At 40.0% G+C, this 25,834-nt stretch overlaps 1 protein-coding gene across 41 annotated transcripts in view; it reads left to right on the top strand.

Annotated features, from left to right (window-relative positions):
* Positions 1-19,925, top strand: part of NRCAM (neuronal cell adhesion molecule) — a 252,230-nt gene extending 232,305 nt beyond the window's left edge. For all 41 annotated transcript variants that reach the window (XM_070265468.1, XM_070265454.1, XM_070265482.1 and 38 more), the window contains 3 exons: positions 6,755-6,886; positions 8,117-8,195; positions 17,411-19,925. In XM_070265468.1, the coding sequence (XP_070121569.1) occupies positions 6,755-6,886; positions 8,117-8,195; positions 17,411-17,648 (449 nt within the window). In that variant the 3' untranslated portion in view covers positions 17,649-19,925. The remainder of the gene's footprint in view (positions 1-6,754; positions 6,887-8,116; positions 8,196-17,410) is intronic.
* The last annotated feature ends 5,909 nt before the right edge of the window (positions 19,926-25,834 follow it).

The following is a 25,834-nucleotide window of genomic DNA, read 5'->3' as shown; positions in this document are numbered from 1 at the left end:
TGAAGAGAGTGTGGAAAAGAGAAGCTGAGATGTGAGTGAGGGGTAGGTGAGGCCAGATGTGAGTGGTCCTGTGAGGCCGGGAGTGCCTTGCTAAGGAATTCGTGTTTACCTGTGGGCAGAGGTAAGCCATGCACGTTTTAAACAGGGAAGCGACAGGATCAGATATGTAGTTTAGGAAGCTAAAATGGAGGCAACTACGCTGGTGGGATCTACAAAGAAAGACTTAAGAGTAGCGAGAGGGACTCAAGGCAGACTGCTGAGAAAGCCCGGATGAGGAATGACACTAGCACATCCCAGGGAACAGTGTCTGGCACGTCACTGAACAGTATTTGTTCACTAAGAAAGTTGACGAGTGGGGAGTAAAAGCAAGGAGAGTTAGAATTCTCTATGATGAACGTGGCCAAAGAACACAAGCTTAGGAAGTTGCGATATCTTCTCTGCGTGTCTTTAAGAATAAGCCAATTTCTCTTCTGTTGGAAGTATTTCACTATGTTCTGCCATGAGCATCTTCCATACTTACATCAAGACTAAATTCCTCAGTTCCGTGATTCCAAAACTTTTTAAAGAAAATCGATGTTTTCCCTGGGTTCTTTGCTACTGATGTTTTGCACACATGTTCATATTTACTGTCTCTATTGATTGATCATATTCTTATCATTATTCATTCCTTTAAGAGGAAAATCTCAGACAACTAAAATCACTTAGGTCCACAGAAGGACTCTATGTAGTTCCATAATTGGTTTTGCTGTTCACTGTTTCCCACCCTTAGCACAGAGGGGCACACGATATACATGTGATGGTGAATTATATCTCAGAGGTCAAGTGCATTATTTAATTTCTTTAATGTACTTCTCCTTTTGATCCTAAGAAGTGCTATTACATTAAATTTGTTTCAGTAGAGGCCTTTAGCTTCTAAATTATATAACAGAATTTGGAACTTAATTTAGAATCTGAGTAGGCCCATTGACTCTTTCTGATTTAATATCCTAAAACATTTTTTCTGGGATAATAAATTGATCTTATCATTTCTTAACTACTCAAGTTAATATGTCTATAAATAGGTCATTTTTAATTTAGGCTATGGAGGTAAGGCTGATAGAATTGTCAGCGTCAGCCAAATAGCATCTTTTAATGACTGTGGATGTCATCTGTACTCAGTAGCAAGCATATGGCATCATATAGTCTCCATAATTTGGTGTTTTAAGAAGCTGTTTAGGTTGCACTGTGATTTTTCAGAATACGATATGTAAGGAACACTTAGCAGGTAAGACTGTCTTGCTCTCTGGGGCATGTCAAGTGAAATAGTTGTTATCCCTTTTAATTCTTCTTTCTTAACTTCTGATAAAAGCGTATTTGGCAGTTCTTTTTTGCAGCTTTGCTTCCAGTGTACCCTAACCATCCAACATTCTCTAAAGCAGATGTTCCTCTCCTGGGGTCGCTGAGCTCCCCAGAGGCAGATTCTCAAAGAAGTTTGTGACTCAAAACAGGTCAAAAGCCACTATTCTAAGGAGCATCCTTTCTCACTCCAATACAAATTCTTTAAAGACCTACACTGAACAGCGGTTAAGTTTACACATTCCACTTCGGTGGCCCGGGGGTTCGCCAGTTCAGATCCCAGGTGCGGACATGGCACTGCTTGGCAAGCCATGCTGTGGCAGGCATCCCACATATAAAGTAGAGGAAGATGGGCACTGATGTTAGCTCAGGGCCAGTCTTCCTCAGCAAAAAGAGGAGGATTGGCAGCTGATGTTAGCTCAGGGCTAATCTTCCTCAAAAAAAAAAAAAAGATGATAAATAAAATTGAAAAGCAGCCACCTAGTATTGGGTTTAAAGCTTGCCTTCTCTGATGTTCTGTGACTTCTGCCTCTGGCACTGTTCAGCATACCCAGCCACACACACATCAGTAAATGAAGACTCAGATGTTTCCTGGGATTATATCTAATAGACAACAGTTCACGCTGTTCAGGACTCATATAATACCACTCATAAATTTTAGTATTGTGCATCATTATTTCTGATCATTTTTTTCATAATGCTATAGTTTAATAAATAAAAAGCCTTTCAAACATCTAAAAAAATTATAGTGAACCATCAACCTATATATTTTTTTCATGAAATCTCTTTTTTTCATGTTATTAAAAACAAAGGACATAATAAGTTCCATTGCATATATTTGTTCAAATTGAACCTTGAAGTAGCAGAAATCAAACTGACTTAAAAGCAGTCATTTTGCCCATACTACCCAACAGAATTGTATTAGAAATTGCAGAAAATTAGCACTTATATTTCAATTTTTAATGTGTTCCCAGGTCAGGCACTCTACTGACGTCCTGGCCACATCTACCAGGAGATGTGGCACCTTTAATTTTCAGCAGTTTATGAAAACCCAGTGCCCCCTTCTTAATGCAGTGTGCTCTGTGCATAAGAAGCTGGGTGGCCAATGAATGTTGGTAACAAAGTGTTGAATGTACTCCAACTTTCTGTTTAGGCCTTTATCATGTGAGTAAATATTTTTAGAAATAACCATTCCTTTAGGAAAATCATTACTCTGGAAAGCTTGACTCTATAACTTGGATAAATTTAAAGGCACTTAAGTTTACCAAAAGACTCATCTTGTGACTCTTAAAAAACCATTCTTCTCATGCCTCACTTAAGCTATTTAGTGTATAACTTCTATTTATAAACATCATTGGAGAAGCTCAATAGTTTCATAAGGCAAGGTGCAGATAAAGAAGCTTCCTTTGTATTAAAAAGATTTAATATACTGGGAATATATGTGACTAATAAGCAATCTGGACATCCAGTCAATTTTTCTTTGAGGACATTTTCATATAGTTCTTCATTTTAATTGGTTTTTTGACATGACTAGGTTTATGATAAACTAAAATGATAAATCTAGGCATGCTAGATTTTGTCTTTAGCTTATACAGAATTTTCCTTTCATGAAGCATTTGGTGACTTCTGGGTCCCTTAAAATATTCAAATTTGTTGTTTTTGCAAAATTTCCATAGGCAGAGAAGAATGGAGGAAAGAAATTGTAAATGGTTCTTGGAGCTTCTTTGGCTTAAAGAGTCTAAGGCCAGGAGCATACAAAGTTCAAGTTGGTGCTGAGGGGGCCTCTGGTTGTGTGAGTTCAGAGGGTGTGCTTGAGACAGGCCCAGGTGAGCACATACCATGTTGGTTCTGGTGGTTCTGGCTGGCACTCAGAGGGCAAGCCACCGAGCGCTCCAGCTCGTGGAGCTGTTATGGGGAGGCCCATGAATGCCTTTCTGTGGGACCCCATTGGGTTGGGAGTTCAGGTTTTCAATTGTCTTTGGCTCTTTATCTCAAATGAATTACAGAATTGAGCAAATCATCTTTTAATCACATTATTGCCAAAAACTATTACAAAAACAGAGATAAATATGATCCTTAACTTACATTATTTAGATCATTCAGTTTTTCACATCATTTACACATATAAACATTCCCTCAGTGTTAGAGTGAAGTTTTTTTCCCTTTCTATATATTTCTAACTATTTTAACTGAATAGGATTTTTTTTAAAAAAAGATTTTATTTTTCCTTTTTCTCCCCAAAGCCCCCCAGTACATATTTTTTAGTTGTGGTCCTTCTAATTGTGGCATGTGGGATGCCGCCTCAGCCTGGCCTGATGAGCGGTGCCACATCCGCGCCCAGGATTCGAACTGGGGAAACCCTAGGCGGCCTAAGCGGAGCTTGCGAGCTTAACCACTCGGCCACGGGGCTGGCCCCTGAACAGGATATTTTTATACATAGTGGATTCTCCATAAATAGCCATTTATCTCACTCTGTCTCTTCCATGTTTATTCAAAGTACTCAACAGCATTCTTCTCAGAGACCTGCTGCCACAGAGCACAGGTTCCCCACGAGACGACAGGCAACGTGACAGCAGAAGACTCTTGTTAAAACTAAGTTCCAGGAAATGAAGCACATTTCATTCCTCTGGCTTATTTTCTTTTTTTGCATTCTTTATATTTGTCTATTTGTTTAATTTATTGCTTTATGGATTACAAAAATAATACATGAATATAATTTTATTGTAAAAGTTCTAGATAAAGTGAAAATCCTCTTTCACTCTCCTACCAATCCTTCTAATACCCACCCATTGAAGCTTGGATTCAAGAAGAAAAAGCCCCACAGGCTTCATTCTGTGTGTGTGTGTGTGTGTGTGATGCACAATGGTGACCATGACTTGGCTTTGTATGTACCTCTCTAGTTAAGGTGATCTTAGAATGTCCTGGAAAGACTTGAAGCCTCTTATAGTCTGTCTGGGCTTTAGGTCCCTTTTTATATGGATGGGAAGTCAATAGTTCCTTTCACTTACATAGTTTTTGTTTGATATCAACTTCTGGTGCACTTGTGTGTGTTTTGTGTGTGTGTGTGTGAGCATGCACACACATGCACCTGTTAACGTACTGTGTCTGCCCAATCTTAAATAATGGGGCAGTGAAATATTTGATACTTTTTTCTTTAGACACAGAGGCAAAAATTCAAAGTCAATTTGGATGTTTCTTATCAACCATCAAAGAAACATTTCTGCTTTTTGCATAGTTACGTAGTAACAAGCTACCAGCTGCAGTTAACTTTGACGTCACCATCTTTATAAGAGTATGTCTGTACTAGTATTTGAGTATCTTATTGCATTTTGCCCTTACCAGTTGCATTGAAGTAAATGAAAAATGTAAATGCAGATACTCTTTCTGACAAGGCTGTAAATCATTAGGCATACTAAAAGCAAGGACTCTCTAACTTCAATCAAATGCTCAGTCGACTTACACCAATTGATTTTTTATTCAGTCTTGAAGAAAGCACACAATCAAAGACCATGTGCGAATTGATAGAAATATAATGCCAAAGGGTATATAAGGATGGACATTTAAAATATGTTTCCCTGTCTCAGAATGGAAAGTCCCTATAAGATTTTATTCTTTGTAAAGCCTTCTGCAGATTTGATGCGTGGAATGTTTTCAGGAGTGCCTTATAGGAATAGAGCATAGTGGCCAGTACCGTGTTCTCTGGGGTCAGACAGACATGGGTCAAACTCCAGCTCTTGGGCAAGTTCCTTACCCTCTCTGGGCACGGGTTTATTCCTCGTGCCTGCCTCCAAGGACTGTTGTGAAGATAAAATGAGATTTTGCCTGCAGCCCATTGCCTAGCATATAGCAAGGGTTTCAAAATGTTAACTCTCATTGTATCGCTGAGTTCATCCTCACGATGAATATGGGCTGTGCATGGAGGGGAACACTGCCTGTGCTGGTGCTGCCGTTGTATGAGTTGCAGCACAACTCAAAACCCCTCTAACCAATGAGGCACGGAGGCTACTGGGGAAGGGCTACTGCCATTTGCTTTGTATTCCAGATAACGAATTTCCCCTTCCCATTTTATTTCTTCAATAACACATCCGCACGTTTTTCACATTCCTCTTCACACTTGATTTTGAGCATTTCATTTTTATTTCTGTCCTCTGTGTGGAGAAAGAAGGCAATGAGGCGTTAGTTTTGTAACATATAGCAGAACCTGGGATACATGTAGCCATGCTTATTTTTCATCCAGAGATCACATACTCCTAACCCAACCATGTTAAATGGATCAGAAGAAATTCAATCAAATTAAAAGCATGATTTGGCATGCTTATGAATCAAAAGAAGAAAACCCTTTACCTTGATTACGATCAAAAGAGAAAAATTAAAGACCTTCTTTAAAAGAGATTCATACCAATTTATTTAATCAAATCGTCATGGGCATGTCTGAATGGCCATTGATGCTGCACTTTGTCCCATTTGATTGACACTTTTGAATAATACCAGAAATGCTAAGTATGCTCTGTTTTTCTTGGGAGATTTGCATACTGTAACCGGTTGAATAAGGGGCTTCACCTTCATTGACTCTAACAGGATATTTGAAGACCTAAAAAATGCGTATGCTTATGAATGAGTATTTTCTCTTTAAACTGGTCACTTGTTCCAATAATGATTCCACTGATCAAGATATATTTCAGAATCTTTTGAATGGGTCTTAAGCAATATTCAGTTTTAAATATTGACCCTTTTGGGGGTAAATTGGATTTTTCAGAAATTTCCAAAAGTCACTCAGAACCAAGTCTTGTAAATGAGATAAATAACATGAGATCAGTAGCAAATCTAAGTGATATTTTGGATGCAAATTGAGATGTTATATAAAATAATAAAGCTGCTTATCTTATGTGGACAGGTTTCTTGTGTGGAAAATTTTCCTTTTTAACAGGAGGTTTCCAAAACATTGTGAAAAATGGCAGCATCGTTGCAATGATATTTTAACCTCCACAAGTGGTTCCTTTGAAGGAAAAATACTCCATTAGATGTATACATTCTGTTCTGTTTAAAATTGGCTCATATTCTTATTATTGTGCTTAATGTACAATTTATCCTGTAAACAGTAAATTTTTAATGGGTTTGAGACTATGTTTCTATTGAGAATGTATAGTTAAAATAACCATGAACACAGCGTTCAGCAGGGTTTGTTAGCATTTAATGGTATTAGCATTCAGATTTCTTTTTTTGGATTTTTTTGATTAGTGAAGATTTTTCAAAATTAAGTCTTTAACTCCTGATTGATAACTGACAGATTCCAGTTTAGGGCCATGTGTAAAATATATAAAAGCTCACATACTATGGCAATTATTTACGACAATAGACTACAACAGTTCTCATCTCCCCTTTCACCCATTCCCACCGACACCGTTGATTTGTTTTCCAGCGATGGCGAGCCGACAGGTGGATATTGCGACTCAGGGCTGGTTCATTGGTCTAATGTGTGCTGTCGCTCTCCTTATCTTAATTTTGCTGATTGTTTGCTTCATCAGAAGAAACAAGGGTGGTAAATATCCAGGTAAGAAAGACAGATTAAAATTCCTTTATAATGCTGCATAATTATCCATAAAAGTAAAAAGAAATCATGAGGGTAATCATGTAGATTGCAGTAAGTGCATATTCCCAGAGCCGTAAATTCAGACTTTCTGTTCAAACAGTTTTTGATCCCTTTTTATCTGTCGGGAGCCTAAACATTGTCAAGGCCAGGCCTGGTGGGCTAGTGGTCTGTGGCCTGGATTCGTTTCCCAGAGAACCACAGCACCTGTCTGCTGGTTGTCATACTGTGGCTGGCTGCCTGTCACTGTGATTCTGAAAGCTCTGCCACTGGTATTTCGAATACCAGCAGGGTCACCCATGCTGGACAAGAGTTCAACAGAGCCTCCAGACTAGACAGGCTAGGAAGAAGGACCTGGCCACCCACTTCCAAAAAGATTGACCGTGAAAACCCTGTGAATAGCAGCGGAGCATTGTCTGATACAGTGCCAGGAGGTCAGAGGATGGCGCAAAAAGTCTGGGCAGGGTTCTGCTCTGCTGTCCGCATGGTCACTACGAGTCAGAATCCGCTCCCTGGCGCTAGCAACAACAATAAACATTGTCAAGGATCAGAAGACATTTGGGAGAGTAAATGAATCTCTTCTCTGAAGATGTTAGTGACTCTGCTTCCTTAGGCTCCACATAAGTCATAGGTGCTAAAACAGCACCTGAAACCAACAGGCAGAGGGGGAAGGGACGTGAAGTCTTCTGAAGGAGTGATGCATGAACTGAGCTTGACGTCGTGATGAGTAGCATTGCTTTCCCTATATAGTCAATGGTTTAGTCAATTTAGTGGATCCGCTGAATTTATCTTTTCTTTCCCTGGCCATTTTCCCTTCAGTGGCAAGAAAAAAATTCTGCAAAAGAACCGATTTACAAAAACATTTTGTAACCATGAATATAGTTACTAAATAGATTGGTAAAATAGGAGAGAAATCTTAGAAACTTAAAACTTACCTTTTCATCAGGTGAGTAAGAGACTTGTTCCAGAATGCTTCCATGAAGTCAGCTTTATATGTTAACAAATGTGAATTCTTTTAGGTTGCCTTAAAGAGTCTCAAACATCAAAATGTATCCATGGCCACATAATACATCTGGTTAGACATCTGTGTGTAGAATTATTTTTCACTGCTGTGTATCTCAAAGAGTGCACTCTTAAAAACTTTGAATTGGGAAACAGAAGATCAATAGGTAACGTCATTTTGAAATTTTTTAGTTAAAGAAAAGGAAGATGCCCATGCCGATCCTGAAATCCAGCCTATGAAGGAAGACGACGGCACTTTTGGAGAATACAGGTGAGCCGCCGCCTCTCCTCCGCCCCCGTCTTCCCCACCCGCACAGACGCTCCACTCAGTCTGCCTAGAATAGGACTCGGCCAGAACGTGCTCTGCCTGGCATTTCACGTTTTCCTGAAATAGTAGTTTAGGGACACCTCCACGTCTAAATGTTGACACATCCCTCACAGTTAAAATAGTCTCAGTTTTCATTAAAAAATAAATTTCCATTTCAGCCATAGGTTTGAGACAGAATGTCTTCCATTCCGTCATATTTCCCAGAGGCCCTTGTTGTGTTGATCAAGCTAGCAAAGCTGGTGTGTTACAGTAAGAGTTCAAACAGCAAACCTGCATTGTAAAGGAAGCGACCCCTGTCTTTTTCTAAGCAGTGCTTTTATAGAATCGGTGTCACTCTTTTTTAATCTTGGATTTGAAGCTTGTTTTTCCAAAACAAATACCTGCGCCCCTGCCCGTTAATCACGAAACGATGACGAGGTTGTTTTAGAAGCTATTAATTATTAAGAAATATCACAGCCCTAGAGGCAGGGTGTTAACTCCCAGAACTTTGATAATACATTCTTGGCTTGGCTCCATCATTTAGGACAAATTTTAACATAACCTGTGTGCCAAATAGTTTCAAAAATAAAAAAAAGAAAGCAAGAAACTCTTTAAATAAAGATATTTTTGCCTTGTGGTTAGGGGTCTTTTGAAAGAGGGCTAAGTGATTATTTTATATATATTTTAACACAGAATATATATTTATTCATTTAAAAGACCGGGATTTTAATGTTTCTAAAGAATACTCCTATTTATAAAATACCTTTACACCTTGTTTTTCTTTCTATAAGCCTCTTGATTATATAAAATATAATCTTCTAATGCCCTGGGCCCTCATTGAGGCTTTTTTTGCCAGAAGAAAAGGTTTTCGGGTGAAATAAAATATGTCACTATCGTGGTTGCCAGATGACATTTGCAGATAAAACATTTGGGTTAATTTTTGCCAGTCTCTGGTGCTCATTTTTGGTTTTTCCATGTCAGTATCATGAGGGGCAAAATAATGCCAAGGATAAGGAATATGAGAAACTGATTGAAAAAAAACTGACTGCTGTATGTTTTTGACAAAATTGGTTTCATACCAGTTTCTGTAAAGATACAAGTGATTGCCTTTGTGTCTCTGCACCTAAGCTTTCATATTCTGATCTTCTCTTCAACAGAGAGGACTGTGATTTCTAAAACTTCTCAGAATTTCTGTATCTCAGGATATAGAAAAATGTCCAATGAGGGTTGTCTTGGTGTCAGATGTTGACTCTAGGACTGAAAGTGTTTGAAAACCTCATGCAGCCCCCCCGCCCAGTCCACCCAGAAGGTTTTTTTAACAGATCAGAGCAGCCTGCAGGTGGCCACAGCCTAGGGCAGCCTTGACTTCCACTGGACGAGTTGAAATCTTTCCGATTTAACTCACTCTTCTACACATTTCTCCTGTAAAGCAGGTGACCTGATAATTACTAAATAACCTTATTTTTAGAGTTCTTGTGATTAGAATTCTACAGAGGGTGTGCACGCCACTCCCTTATTTATCGTGATGAAGCTAAATCTTTAATAATGTCTGAAAAAATTATGTATTTCGTGAATTGGAAATAAACCATTGCACTTCATACATTCCTCACATGCGGTGGATGCCTGTTCTACGGGATCACATTTAAGTGAATCTGGCAATGTACTGCTCACCCCGTGGGTCTCAGATGTCAATTTGCTGTTGTGGTGACATGAAACTATGATCTGATGCAATGGGACTTTCTCAGGGTCACTATGCTGCCTACTCCATTAAAACTTGACTGAAATCGAGGTGGAATGTGAACTAGCCTAGAACCAAGAGACTGTTAGTTTTACTGTCAACTCAGCCATTACCCTTGATTCCTTTAGATATGACACTGAATTTGTCTCAGTCTCAATTTTTTTCATCTATAAAATGATACAATTGTTCAAGTATTAAATGATCCCTGAAGGTTTCTAGTTCTATGATTCCTATGCTCCTCTACGAGCTATCTACTAGAAACTTTTAATGGGATTTTGGCTTCCAGAGCAGTACATGGCAAGTTTTTGGTTACTGGCCTCATTATCACTGTTTACATTTATTTGTTCGTATTTCTTTGTCTTGGTGTTAATTCATATGTGATATGTTTGTGAAGCGTTTTCAGATGGCTATCTTTAGTTTATGCTTTGAGTTTCTCAGAAGAGAAAGACTTTTCCTTGGGCCTATTGAGTACAAACCCATTGATTGAAGCATGAAGATAAAAACAGTTGTCACACATGTAGCTGCATTGATCTGGGAGATGCCAAGGGGAAATAATGTTCTGACGGGTGTCTTAAACTTGAAACACAGCTCAGTGATTTTTTTTTTTTTTCACTGAAGCTGAAAGTTCATAAGGACACTCCCACAAGCAAAATCACCTCCCCAATACCCAACCACCCTTTGCTACAAATGCAGCTATGTCCTGTAACTTCCTGACACTGCCTCAGAATTTTTTCCCTATGGTTTCTTTTCTGCTTAAAAAACCATAGACCTTTAGTTTCTTAGATGCCAGAATCAATGAAAATGGTTCCAACTGTTTATTAGAGTCTTTTTTTTTTATTAATACATCTAAGTGTCATTCTCCTCCCTAAATCACCAGAGTCCTTCTCTGCTTTGCACCTTCTGGAAGTTTTGAGCTCTGTATTATTTATTCTTTTTCATTCTGAAAATAAATTAATATGCCGATCACACACAGACACACACAAAATTAGGGCTATTGCCTAAATGTAAATTAATTCTGTTTATGATTTGTTCCTCCTCAGCTTGAGGATGAAACGGTTTCTACATGGTGGGCTCTGAGCCAGAGCATATTTCATAGTGCAAAGGGGGATGGAACTTCAATGGCCAAATTTTATTTCTTTTTCATATGCTGTGACCTCGTGCCCTCACTCCATCACCCACCCCCAACCGGTTACCCTCTGGTGGAAGCCTGCACCTCTCTTTGTTTGTTTCTTTAATTATACAGACAGTAGGATCTGCATCCTTACTAGCGTATAGAAAAATCAGAGAAACAATGCAGCCAAGCATGTGAGTATTGTTTTATTCTTTAGATCCACCCTTCTAAAAACCAGAACGAACTGAGGTCATAGACCATGTGACTCTGGTACTGGAATGCATAGCATCAGTGAAGGCTCCAGCCATGGGAATCTTGTCATTCATGTGAACACGGTCCTGTTGCAAGCATGCTAACCCATGCTCACAGGCTTGAAGGATGTAAAGATATGTCCCATTTGTTATATACTTTAGATTTATGCTGTTCACAAACATAAACCGGTGTGTGAGCAGTATAAATAATGACGGATTTGTAGAAGGAGTGTTTGGGTCATGAGTGTCAATAAAACTGTAGCATGGTTTGGCCGTGGTAGGGTGGTGACCACAGGAAAATCAGACTGAATAATCACAGATTTTATCCATTGTTGCTGAATTGTACTCAGTAGGCACTTAATGGGTACCTTCTCTGTGCACAACCCTGAAAGAAGTGCTGTTGAAAAAAAAGTGAAGACCCTAAAATTCATTCTTAGAGTAAGAGAAAGAATAGGTTCCAGAGCTTTGTCTGACATCACAAAATTGATTAAGAAGAGAGAAAAATTTTTTTAATGTTAGAATTCTATAGAATTTCTAAAATGTCCACTATCTCTTCTCTTGTTATTTTCCAATGAATTCATTCACCCAGTATTTATTGAGTGCCTACTGTATGCGAGGCTGTGGGGATTTTAAAACTAATAGAATGTTATCTCACTAGTTTATAGTCTAGGGGTGCAGGGAAGTAAAGAATAATCTGAGCATAGTGAAGAGTGCCATGAAAGGGGTACAATCAAGGGAGCAAGGGCAGGGAGCCCACACCAAGAGATGCCATAGAACGAGGGCGGGACAAGAAGTCTTCCCAGAGGAAGTAATGCCAAGTCTGAGTTTTGATATTGTGATGTGAACGTTTCTTTCCATTTTTATTCATGGGTATAAGTATCAAAATCTATGTATTATAGCTATGTATACTACTTTATGACTTATTTTGAAATTTTTTTAATCTTTGACATTCTAGGCTAAGAATTAACATCTGACACCTTCTGTCCTTAAAAGTTCTCATAAAAATGTGGGTGAATTTTTTTTAAGCTTTGATACTATGTAGCTAAATAAGTCTGTGACTTTTAAATCATCTTCCGTAACTTCTAAATTCCTCTCGTTTGGGAAACTGCCCTTTCCCACTTAAACTTGACAGAGCAGCTTCCCTGCGGGGTGGGGAGAAGTGGAGTGGAGAGAGGAGGTGTCATGGCAGATGGATGGGCACTTGTACTTGTTGGGCATAGGCCATGTGCTGGCGCCTCATTTAACCAGATTCTAATGATTGAAGTACGACACAACATCACACTACTTTTTAAAACCTAGTCTTAAAAAGATCTTGAGCTGCCTTTGAACAGCTTCTCCTGGAAAGACTGAGGGCAGAGCATCCCTCTTCCTTCCTTCTCTTCTTTCAAGCACAGCCGATATTGCTGTGCGTTCTTTCACCCCCAATGGCCGTTAAGCTGGAATGAGTGCTTCCAGGGCGCCCCTTCTTGGCTGGTCATTATTCATAACTGTTCTGACTCTGTGTGTAAAAATCCACATGAATCTGCGAGAAAATATCAGAATTAATAAGAGAATTTAGTCATGTTGCTTGGCACAAAATTAATGCAAAAGTCAGTTGTGTTTCTATGTACCAGCAAAAAGTTGGAAAATAGGATTTTTAAAATGATTCCCAGTTATGATAGCATAAAAATATGATGTAGGAATAAAGCCACAAAAAGATCTGCCAGCTATTTCAGGGCTCTTAAGTCCTTCTACTGCCCAATTTGTCTATCTCTGAACCAAAACTACACTGTCTTAATCCTGTAGCTTTGAACAAGTCTGGATATCTGCTAGGTCCAAGTCCTCCAACTTTGTTATTCTTCTTCAAGAGTTTTTTTAGATATTCCTGGCCCTTTTCATGTACATATACATCTTAGAACCAGTTTGCCAAGATCCACATGAAACTGGCTGTGTTTTTATTGGACGTAAATTAAATCTAAAGAGCACTATGGAGAAGGTTAACATATTTACCATAATTAAGCCATCCTGTCCATAGTTTTGGTATATTCCTCTATTTTTCAGGTCTTTTTTAATAACTTTGAATGAAAGTTTCATTTTCTCCAAAGAGGTCTTACGCATAGTTTTGTTGGATATGTTCTTATATACTTCGTATTTTTATGATATCATAAATGGAGGCATTTTTCAAATTTCATTTTCCAGTTGTTTGAAAGTATATAAATAAAATTGACTTTTATGCTAATATAATTACTATACTATATTATTTAGTCTGTAAAAATATACTATACTAACTCTCTTTTTATTCTAATGTTTGCCTGTAGATTCTTTTGGATTTTTTATATACATAGTCATATCATTTAGGAATAATGACAGTTTCCTTTCTTCTTAGTACATACACCTTCTCTTTATTTTTCTCATCACATTGCTCAGTACTTCCAATGCAGTTTTGATTAGCAGTGATGATAGCAGGCATCCGTACTGTTATTTCTGATGTCAAACAGAAAGCTTTCAACATTTACCGTCAAGGATAACATCTACTCCAGATTGCTTGTAGATACCCTTAATCAGATTAATGAAGATGCTTCTGTTCCTAATGTATTAAAGTTTTTATTGTAAATGGGTGTTGAATTTCACCATATCCTTTTTTCTAAATCTACTGAGATAATCATAAGATATTTTTCTTTTATTCTGCTAAGATGGTGAATTATATAAATTGATGTTTTAATGCTGAACAAACGTGCATTGCTGGAATAAACCCAATCTGGTCATGATATATTATCTTTTTAGTAGATTGCTAACTTCGATTTGCTCGTGATTTCTTTGGGATTTTCTCATCTACGTTCATGAATGAGATTGGCCTATAATTTTACTTTCTCAAAGTGTTCTTGTTGGTTTTAGATGTCAGTGTTGTACTAGACTCATAAAATGATTAAAGGAGTGGTTCCTCTGACATGTCAAACTTCAACATGTCCCCAACTGAACTGATCACTTCCACCCCAAACATGCTGCACTCCATAGTAAGGGTCATTCATTCCATCCTTCCTGTTGCTCAAACCTAAAATCTTGGTGTCATCTTTTTCTCTAGTATCCCAAATCCAATCCAGCAGAAAATCCTGTTGGTGCTACCTTCAAAACATGTCCATAATTTGACCACTTGTACCACACGCAGTGACCCACTCTAGCCAAAGTCACAGCCATCTCTCTCCTGGACTTCTACAATAGTCTCCCTGACCCCCTAGAGCAGGGGTTGGCAAACATTTTCTGTAAAGGGACTAATGGTAAATATTTTAAACTTTCCAGGCCACATACTCTCTGCTGCAGCTCTACAATTCTCCTGTTGTAGTGCAGAAGCAGCCACAGACAATCGTAATAAGTGGGCATGGCCCAATTTTGCTGTAGTTTACCAGTCCCTGTCACCTAGGGTAGGCTATTCTCAACACTGATGACAGTAATCCTTTTAAAATGCAGGTCACATCATGTCACTTATCCACTGAAAACCCTCCAATGGCTTCCCATCTCACTCAGAGTTAAAGACGGAACCCTTGTGATGTCCTACGATGCCCTGATCTAGCCCTGTCACCTCTCTTACTTTAAGTCTTCCTAGAATATACCAGGCTTGCGCTCACCTCAGGGAATTTGCACTGCTTGCTACTCCTGCTGGAATCACTCTCCCTCCAGCTCTCCACCTGGCCAGCTGAACTCTCCTAAGTCTTTGACCAGATGTCACTTCTTAATGAGGCCTTCCCTGGACATCCTGTTTCGATGTCAACCTTCTATCCCCTCCGCTGGTGCCTTCCATCGTCTGAACTCAGCTCTGTTATTTTCCACAGCACTGATCACCTTCCAACATACTATATAACTATTTTTTAAAATATATTGTTTGTCTATTGTCTATATTTTCCTTAGTAGAAGTAACTCATTGAAGTCAGAGTTTTAGTCTATTTTGTTTGCTAATGTATGACTAGAAAATTTTCTGTCTTAGAGGAGGCACTCAATAAATATTTATTAGATAGCCGGATGGATGGATGGCTGGCTGGCTGGCTGGCTGGCTGGATGGCTGGCTGGCTGGCTGGATGGATGGCTGGCTGGCTGGCTGGATGGATGGATGGATGGATGGATGGCTGGATGGCTGGATGGCTGGATGGATGGATGGCTGGCTGGATGGATGGATGGATGGCTGGCTGGCTGGCTGGCTGGCTGGCTGGCTGGATGGCTGGCTGGCTGGCTGGCTGGCTGGCTGGATGGATGGATGGATGGCTGGATGGATGGATGGATGGCTGGATGGATGGATGGATGGATCCAAGAAATGCCATAGACTAGAATTTCTTAGTGTATTCCTTGGAACACTAGTTCTACAAAGCAGAATTAAGACTACTAGTTGTAATCCAGGTGACAATTCCATTGACGAGTTCGATAATGAGCCAAATTTTAAGTGTCTTGCCAAGTCATGAGCAATATTTCACAGGAAGTATTCAAGCGAAGCCTAGAAGTTCATGATTAAATCCAAAAGATATGCAAGGTGTTCTTGCAACAGGTTGGAGATGGGATGCTATGTCCCCCGAAGTACCCCAAATACAGACCACCCCAAGGTCCTGTGATACCTCTCCGGGTATTTATTAGCAGTAGTGATATTATCATTTAATATCACTTTGTGACAGGAACTTGTATATTGTTGAAACAGGTAATTTTCAATAATATATGCCAGTGTCACATTAAACTAGTATCATTTTCCAGTCTTGAGATTTTGTTCTTAGAGAAAAATTGAAGACTCTAGTAGAAATTATTGACAAAAGAGCAAGAATATTTGTGCATCTTGAAATATTCCTGTCTTGTCCAGAAAAAAAGTCACTCTCAGAAACAGAGGGATCAATAAAATCCTAGCACAAATTGCTAGGTGCCATCCTGCTGCTAATGTGACCTCTTTTTTACATTAAGCCTTTTTATTTTTTACTAATACTGTTTATGTTTCCTCTTTTGTCTTGCATTTTTGTTCTTTGAAAGGAAAAATGTTGTCGTTGCCTTTTTTCTATATTTTTCTTTTTTAAAAGCAGATGTTACCTGTTAAGGAATAGGTCAACGTGCATACCTAGTTATAGGACCATATGAGTGGATGTTCAGAAACAGAGTGATTACTCTTCTACTTCCAGATATTGTGCTTAGGGGTTCAACAGAGAGATAAGCCGAAAGAAATTGAGTCCTATAAAATTTTATTAAATTGCACTCCTCAGAGTCCCATCCATGTGATAAGCTGCATAACACAATTGAGAGTAGGGAGGAGTGGGGTAAAGATGAGGGCAGGAAGTGTGTGCTTTCAGATTTTTGGAATCACTCAGGCTCTTTAGAATATTTTGACATGCCATCACTATTACAAATGTAGTGCTTCGAAGTTAAATTGTGTCTCTTTCCAAATTAATAAGTTTTACCCATTAACTAAAATTCTTACAGAAAAAAAATATTGTATACTATCAGTATAAGGATTTTGCTTTTCTTCTTAGGCTATTTTCATTTGTTTCTTCTGCATCCTTTTAATGGAATTTGTAGGTCTCTTGAAAGGTAAGGTTAAAGTTTACGAGTCTGGCCTGCACTCAATAACAAAATTATTTGAAATGCAGGATTTTGCTTCTCCTTCTTGCTCAGAAAAAAAAAAAAATCCATATTTCACACTTAACCAAAATCATTCTCCATTCATATCCAAGGAATCAGAGAGATTATGTAGTTTAACATACTAACTTCTCTACGTGCCATAGTGTTTTTACCCCCTTTTGAATTAAAAATTGTGATGATTTTTAACTTTTCTCTATCCTTTCCTTTTTTAATGCTTGTGATTATTTCTGAATTGCTTCCAAATCAGGAGCCAGAATCTGTCATATATTGACATGCCCAATAAGAAGCCATCCGCCTGCCGAAGACTTCACGATTAAGCCATCTCTGCACCTGATTTCCATTCCAACCACATCCCAGTCATTAGTCAACCTGATGATTAGATTGGCTAGAGAAGCTCCGGACTCCATATGCTTCATCATAATTTGCATGCATGATCTTTAAGAACAAAACATTTTACCTAAATACCAGTCTTGACAAAAATGTTGTCTCTTTTTTCCAGTGATGCAGAAGACCACAAGCCTTTGAAAAAAGGCAGTCGAACACCTTCAGACAGGACTGTGAAAAAAGAAGATAGCGATGATAGCCTAGTTGACTATGGAGAGGGGGTGAACGGCCAGTTCAATGAGGACGGCTCCTTTATTGGACAATACAGTGGTAAGAAAGAGAAAGAACCGGCTGAAGGAAACGAAAGCTCAGAGGCACCTTCTCCTGTCAACGCCATGAATTCCTTTGTTTAATTTGTAAGCTCTTTGCCAATATCCCATTTCTCTAGAATGGTTATCTTAAGCACTTGTTTGTCAGCCTTCTCATACTATAAACATAGAGGCAGAAGTTTATGTTCTGCTGTATGTTAATATTATGAGAACAGTTAGGGCAAGAACATAACTCAGTCGAATGATGTTAATGTGAACTGCAGTGCAAAGTGCATACTTTTTCCTTCAAAATAGGTATTCTTGACTTCCTCAGAACTGATCAAAATAATACAACATCATCAACAGATCGTGTTAGTTCCTTTTCAGGATACAGTTCAATATGATGCATGAAAATGCTACACATTTAAAGGACATACCTGTGTCTGTTATTAAAACATGGTTTGATACTTTGTTTATACTCTCCTCAGCTGAACCCCTAAATATGAATTCCGTTTTCATTGTCGAGAGTGTTCCTGTAGTATTCTCTAGAACTTCAATGTCTTTGTGGACATTGTTGTGAAATTGGTGACTCTATGTCTAGCTGTCGTTAGTCTTTTTGGGAGACTGTTAGGAAAATATGTACAATATATACTTGCTAAATGAGTTAATTATGACAGTTGCATTTGCTGATGCTTACTGAGACTGTCACCTGCTCTCTGCTCCTGTTACTCAGTAGCCTTCCTAATCTTCCAGGTATTACAGCAGCACAGTGTTCTACTGTGGACATCATCTCTGTGTTCAGTCGTTTTTAGGCATAAACAATGTGGATTGCAATGCATTTTGGCATTTGAGCCATACTGAAAGAATCAAAAACAGATCACTCCAATTAAGTTTCAAAAATTATTCCGGAAAGCACAGGGCCAGACACATGTGGTGCCTTCAGAGAATAAGCATTCCATGACATCCTGCCTTCTGTAGCAGTCGGTACGGTTACTCAGAGTCCTCGCTTACTGTCATTGTCTAAAAGTAACTTTTAAAATGCAGAGATAATGAAAATTGCCATGCTGAAAAAAGGAGATGTGAAAATAAATGAGACAATTTATTTTAAGGAGCATTTTCCTCCTAGGTATCAAAGAAAAGCTTCATCACCAATTGGAGCACATGATGATTTCATGGTCTTTTATGGTTTCTGTTAAAACAAGTCACATTCAGTAAGAAAGATGTCAACTTGGTAGAAGTTATTTTAAAAAAACAAGTTATTGCAAAACTAAAAGCTTATAACAGCATGCCAACAAGAATATATTATTCTCTAAGTCTTGACCTATGTGGCAGCTTTTGAAACACTCTACAGCATTAAACAGTGTGTATGCAAATTGCTATGGACACATTTCAGAATCTAAGAAATCTGACAAGTGCTAACAAGGCCAACTGTCAAAGGGATTACATCTGCAGTTTCGAAAATAAACATATACGTTCTGCCATATTCATAAGCAATCTCTATCAAATGGTTTACCTCCAAATATGAAATTCTCTAACAACCTATGGTTGAAGGAATGCTCAGTTTCATTTGCCAATAAATTGGTTTCTCATAACTTGCATCAAGTTTAATTTTAAGTAAAGCTTTTTATATGTAGATATTTTGTTGAATTTGTAAATACACTTAAAGTGTAGATGCTATATGCTAATAGGTGTTACAGACAAATAAACATGCAAACAATGTTTATGTTGTTCTGTACAAGAAGTTAGCAAATTACTACAGTTTGTGGGATTGGTAAGCATTTGCTTAAATGCCTTTTGGGTTTTTATTTTCCCTGTTTGCTGTGAAACTGAAATAATGAACTCTTCTACCTATGGACGGCAGGTTTCTAGATGAATCTTCAGAGCTTTGCCTGTGGGGCTCAGGAGGCCTAGCACCTGGCATCTTTGAGGGATGTAGGCAAAGCAAAGGTTGAAGGAATCCCAGGTAAAGATGGCCCTAAAGAGTTTCATGTCTCCCACAGTCGCTTTTCACAGATCAGCCTTTCTAATGGAAATACAAAGAGACAAAGCAAGCTTGCCTTGGCATCAGAGAGCACAAAGAAAAAAGGTCCTTTAAATTTGCCAATGTTTGGGAAGAACAATAAAAGTACCGTTTTTGCTCTTCCATGACAGTAGATGCTAAATTTATCTGTGCATGAGGGGGTCACTTCTGTAATAGTGCAACAGATTTTGTATTAAAAATCAAATGTGGTTTTAAAAGTCCCTCTCTCTTTTGTACTATATCATGTTCCTAGTGGAGTGTGAATGTCCAAGTAATGGTTTCTGTAACAGTACAGGCGGATGTGACTGGATTTCCATCAAAAAGTAACTATTAAACAGTCTTGATCTCTTTGTGATCTTTAACTTTTTCAGACGTATATTTCTTAATGTTTTAAAATACAAATTTTGATTCTTGCTTTTAATAGGCTATTATATGCAGAGAAAATTAAGCACAAACCCATACATAATATAAAACAGAGCTAATAAAATGGGAGCAAACAATTTTCATAAAAAGCAGGAGTAGATATTACCAGCCTTTTGAGAAAGAGTCTGAGACATCAGGTGCCACCTCCCTTCCCGAAGCCTCCCCCGCAGGCCTGCTTCCTGGTGGGGCTGTCAGCCACTCTTCTGCCTGCCTGGACCTCCACCCTCCCCAGCAAGGGCCACTCGGATGCCTTCACCTCCCCCGCTGGATGAGACAGTTTGGCATTTACGAGTATTACGGAGATGTCATCCATGCCCCTTCTCTCCAGCCCTGATCTTCTCCTTGTCTCAAAGCTGTCTAGCTCTGCACACAGCCAAGGCCTGGCTTGCCCCTCTGTTCTACCACCTGCCCTCATTCACCTGGTCCCAGCTTTCCACCCACGCGACCTTCTGCTGGCACAGAGTTTCGCCTCCCTACACAGTTAATTTGAATAACAACATATGATACAAGTCAACTGTAAAATGCTATGTAGACCGTGGTGTCTCTACCATGGACAGCATTCCCTTCAGAACGCAAATCCAGACCTCCGCTCCACGCTCCGGGCCGGAGTCACAGTCCATACCCCCAGGCTATGGGGCTGGCAAGTTGTAAGCCTGACCACAAACAGCATCGGTCCACTGATGGCCCCTTTTTCAGATGGTTTGTAATGCCTCTGGTTTACTTTTAATGGCTGGTTTTGGAAATGGCTTGTGGAGACAAGGGAAAGAAATAAAAAGAACTGAGGATTCGTCTCACCCGAACTAAGCAAGTTTCTCCCTTTCGTGAGATTTTTCTACAAATTACCACCAGAGGGCTCCCGTGCTCTATTCGACGCGAAAGAAACTGCGGGAAATCGAAGGCTCTGGAGAGCAGTGCGGAAACCCTAGATAATCAGACTGTGGGGCAATGGTGCAGACGATGATTGCCTGCTGCCAAATGGGATTTGCAACTTTCTCTGATGAGGCCACAACCGCCAGGGAGTAAGTTTGTGTCACCGTGAGCCGCGTTAATCTTCCTCTTACTGGTTGTGGCCGGCGGCTGGGTGGCTGCTCAGCAGCAGAGAAGGAGAACTGTGTCTCCTGGCTCCCACTCAGCACCCATCACCCATCATCAGTGGGGGTGAGGGTGGGGCATGTCCTTATGGTGGTTCCCCCCCTCCTCCAGAGCATGCCATCTTGTCTGCCACCAATGGTTTGATGTTTTCTGATTGGATAGCACAAAAAGCACAGTTTAAGCACAGACAGCTCTATTTTTTACATTAAAAAAAGCAGGAGAGGGAGAGAATACTACCAGAGTATTTATATTAAACAAACAAACAAATTATTCCCAGGTTGAAGTAGAAAGAGACCAGGATTTACGTTGCAGCTCTGCCGTCGGCTAGCTGTGTGACCGTGTATAAGGGAACCCCCCCAATCTCCCACCTCTCCAAACCTTCGTTTCTTCAACTTGAAAATGACAGAAAGATGGTTTCTAATATCCCTTTCTGCATAAATCCTGTGATTCCCAATAATCCCCTCACAAAAGTTTTTTGAGCACCTACGACAGCCAGATATTTTGCTAAGTGGGGAGGGTACAAGATGAGCAAAACCAGAGATGTGGTTCCCGCTCGCGTGGTGCCTGGAGTCTGATGTGAGAAGACAGACGTTCATTGAGTAACCACCTAAATGGCTGTGTAATTCCAAACAGGTAAGCAGTGTGAAGGGGAGGCACACCGTTCCATGAGAACAAATTGTAGAGAAGGCTGGGCGGTGTGGAGTGTCAGGAAGGCTTCCCGGAGGAAGTGTGAACTGAGAGCCAAGGGACCAGTAGGACCCAGGAGGAGAAGGCAGGACCAAGCTGCTGCACAGCCAAGGCCAGTGTGCCTGGAGCAGACGCAGGGGCCAGGCCCTGTGGGTCCGGAGGACCACAGGACAGGTTTTTTAATTTATCCAAGGAGCAGTGGAAGGTGGGGAGTAATTGAAGGGGTTGAAGTAAAGGGTTATATGACCAGATTTGTGTTTGAGGAGGAGGCAGAACTCACAGGATTTAGTGTGGAGAATGGGCTGGAGGGGAGCCAGACAGAGAATCATAAGAAGCCACTGGGGGAGCTACACAGTTTAGCCATGAGATGGTAGAGGTTGGCTCCAGATCATACCACTGGAGATGGAGAGAAGTGGGTGGATTCTAAAGATATTTAGGAAGCAAACTGATGGGAGTAATAAACTGGAGGTTGAGGGAAAGGGAGGTATCAAAGATGGCTCTTAGATTTCTGACTTGTCTAACCAGACGTGAGGCTCGCTTAGGTGGGAACATCAGGAAAGAACCAGAATTGGGGGTAAGGTATGAGTTCAATAAATGAGTTAGTAAATGAGGAGTTTGAAATGCCTCTGAGACATCTGAGTGGAAATGACTAGTAGGAACTGGATATGTGGGCATAATGCTCAAAAGAAAATTCTAAGATGAGTAGTAATGAAGCCATGAGGCATGGATGAGATTGCCTAGGGAGAAAATATAGACAGGAGGGCTGAAGATTGCACCCTATTAAGAAACTCCCGTATATAATGGACGGGAAGAGGTAAATGGCCTCAACAGGAGACCAGTAAATAGGAGCCAGGGAAGGTGGGAAGACATAAAGAGACTATGTTGTCTTGGAAGCCAGTAAAACATAATGCTGAAAAATCAAGCAAAATGAGGATTGGAAAATATTTTTTGGATTTGAAGACATGGAGGTCATTTGAGACCTAAATAAAAGCTGTTGGGTAGAGTGTGGTAACAGATTGAGTGAGTTGACGAGTGAGTAGAGGGTGAGGAAATGGAGAAGATGAGATTTGTCATTACCCACATGGACAATCCATCCGTCCCTGGGCTCAGTTCCTTGACGTCTCTACCTCTGTGATAAGATAATCTAAGCGCCCCACTCTCTGCCCACAACCTCTCCTCCAACCCACTGTGTGCTCTCCTTTCTCTCAACCCTTAGCTTGTTCTTTCTCTCCATCCCTTTCCAGCATGGATTTTATACTCCATTCTTTTTGAAACACTCCTGCTTGACCCCAAAGTCCTTTGCCCTTCTGTCATTTCTAAATACCTGTGGACGTATCGTGTTACTCAGGATCAAGTCTGCTGTCTGCTTTCTCCTGCTTGCCCCTAGGAGCCGAGAGACAGAATAGAGGTGAGTATCTTAAAATCATAAATATCTTTAGATGGTTCAACTCTCCACACTGCCCAGTAGACCTGCTTATTCTAGTCAGGTGAACTTATATTCTCACACTCAGCAATGACTATTTCAGATCTTTTCTCTGCCTTCCTCTTTCAACCACCCAGCCTCACAAATCACTGTCTACAAAATGACCTTACATCACAATTCGTTTAAGAAAAGAAAAAGAAAAACCAGAGATAGGAATTCTCTCATCTTCCTGCTAGCAAACCAAAATGCCTGCCTCCATGTGCTCCCATCCTCTGCCTCCTGTTAAAATACAGGAACCATCCTTCCTCCCTGCTAGGACCAGTCCTTCACCCTGGGTCTGGGAACCTCTCTCATCCATGGGGGAGTCTCACCCACCAGTTATCCCTTCTTCTGCTCCACTGGACTGTCTGTTGACATTTAAACACACTCAAAGTCTCTCCCTTCTAAAACAGACAGACTTTTGAAACCATCGATTCCCAACCTGTACACCCCCTCCAGTTGTCATCTTCTCTCCTCCACTTCATGGTCAAAAGGTTGAAAAAGTTATACCAGGAAAAGTAAATGAGGATAATCAGAGGGACTACTATTTGCCAGACAGTGCGTTCTTTGTTCCCTCCATAGCCATAAAACTGCTCCAGTCCCACTCGCTTTGTCCTAGAGACGCTCTTTGTTCAGCTGTGATTATTGGGCTATTATCTCAGTGAATGACTCAACAGACTTTTTGTTTTTAATCAGAGGGCCTCAGCCTGTACATTGGAATCACCTGGGAAGCTCCAATTCCCAATGCCTGCCCACCTGCTCCACCGCGTCCCTGTTGGGATTGTCTGAGACATAGCCTGGCCTCAGGATTACTTAAAGCTTCCCAAGGATTCAACTGAGACTGAAACCCATGTAAGGGAGTGCCAGGTTCCGACACTCTTGGATGTGCACTTAAAGTATTTAATGAACAGTATTTTGAATACATTTCTTCATACAGGTTGATCTCAAGTTCTCTTGTATTCCTTTCATTTAAAAAAAATGTATCTAGGAAAATGAACCCCACACCGCTGACGGGACTATTAAATGGTACAGCCACTTTGGAAAACAATTTGGCAGTTTCTTAAAATGTTATATATAAATATACCATATGACCCAGAAATTCCATTCTTAGATATGTACCCAAAATAAATTAAAAAATGTGTCCACACAAAGGCTTGTACACGAATGTTCGAAGAAGCATCAATTATAAGAGCCAAAAAATAACCCAAATGTCCGTGAACTGATGAATGGATAAACAAAATATGATCTATCCATACAATTAAACAGTGTATCCATGCAATTAAATGGAATACTATTTGGTAATTTTTTAAAAAGTGTTAATACGTGCTACAATACAGAGGATCCTCAATAACATTATGCTAAATTTAAGAAGCCAGACACAAAAGACCACATATTGCACGATTCCATTTACTTGTCCAGAAAAGCAAACCTATAAAGACAGAAAGCAGGTGAGTGGTTGTCTGGGACCTGGTGTGGAAACAAGGATTAACTGTAAATTGGCAGGAAGGATCTTACTGGAGCGATGGAAATGTTCTAAAACGGGACTGTGTTGATAATTACACAACTTGGTAAATTTACTAAAAATCATTGAATTGTATATTTAAAACAAGTGAATTTGTGATATGTAAGTTGTACCTCAATAAAGCTGTCAAGATAAACCATCCCCAGGCTTACATGTGTCTGAGAAGGGATCAGGGCTGTGTATCAATGAGGCTTCTGATGAGTCCAACACCATGTAATAGGCCACTTCACCTCCCTGTCCTCCTGTTTTCTCAAGGAGACGCCGCAAGACCCGTGGTTCTCAAAGTGTGGTGCCCGGAACAGCAGCATCAGCACTACTTGTTAGAAATGCCAGTTCTTGGCCCACCTCACATCTACTGAATCAGGAAGTCTGTGGGTGGAGACCAGCATCCGTGCCTTAGCAAGCGCTCTGGGTGATTCTGGTGCACACTAACGAGTGAGAAACACTGCGTGCTCATCTACACGCCAGCCTCTCCCCTCTCCCACCTGGAGGAATAGGGGTGAGTGATCTGTTGAGATTAAAAGAAGAAACTAGGCTCTTTTCATAATAGCAGAAAACTTGAAATAACCCAAAAGTCCATCAACAAGTAAATGGATAGGCAAATTTTGGTATTCATACCGAAATATTCATCCCAATGAAATACTAATCCACAATAAAAAGCAGTATACTACTGATACAGGTAACTCATTCTGCTGAGTGAAAGAAGCCAAACAAAACCGTTTCATTGAGTATATGACACACTGGAACAGGCAAAACTCATCTATAATGACCGAAAACATGTCAGCTGTTGCCCGGGGCTGGGGAGAGGAAGGGATTTACTTCAAAGGGGCTGAGGGAACTTTGAGGGATGGTGGAAATGGTGGATGTTTTGATTAGGGTGGTGTTTACAGGGGTGTGATCATTTGTCAGGACTCAAAACTATCTACTTAAAATGGGTCTGTTTTATTGTATGTGGTTATATCTCAATAAAGTTGACTTGAAAAGGAAAAAAAAAGGAATTGGCCTAAGTGACTCTTCTCTTCCTTGTTCTTTCTGTCTGGTCTGCCTGCCCAAAGAGGGGCTGGGGGTGCAAGGGGCATTTGGCT

Source organism: Equus caballus, chromosome 4 (assembly GCF_041296265.1).
Source record: "Equus caballus isolate H_3958 breed thoroughbred chromosome 4, TB-T2T, whole genome shotgun sequence".
Taxonomy (NCBI): Eukaryota; Metazoa; Chordata; class Mammalia; order Perissodactyla; family Equidae; genus Equus; species Equus caballus.
Note: the sequence above shows the minus strand (reverse complement) of the source record. Positions and strands in the feature narration are given on the sequence as shown.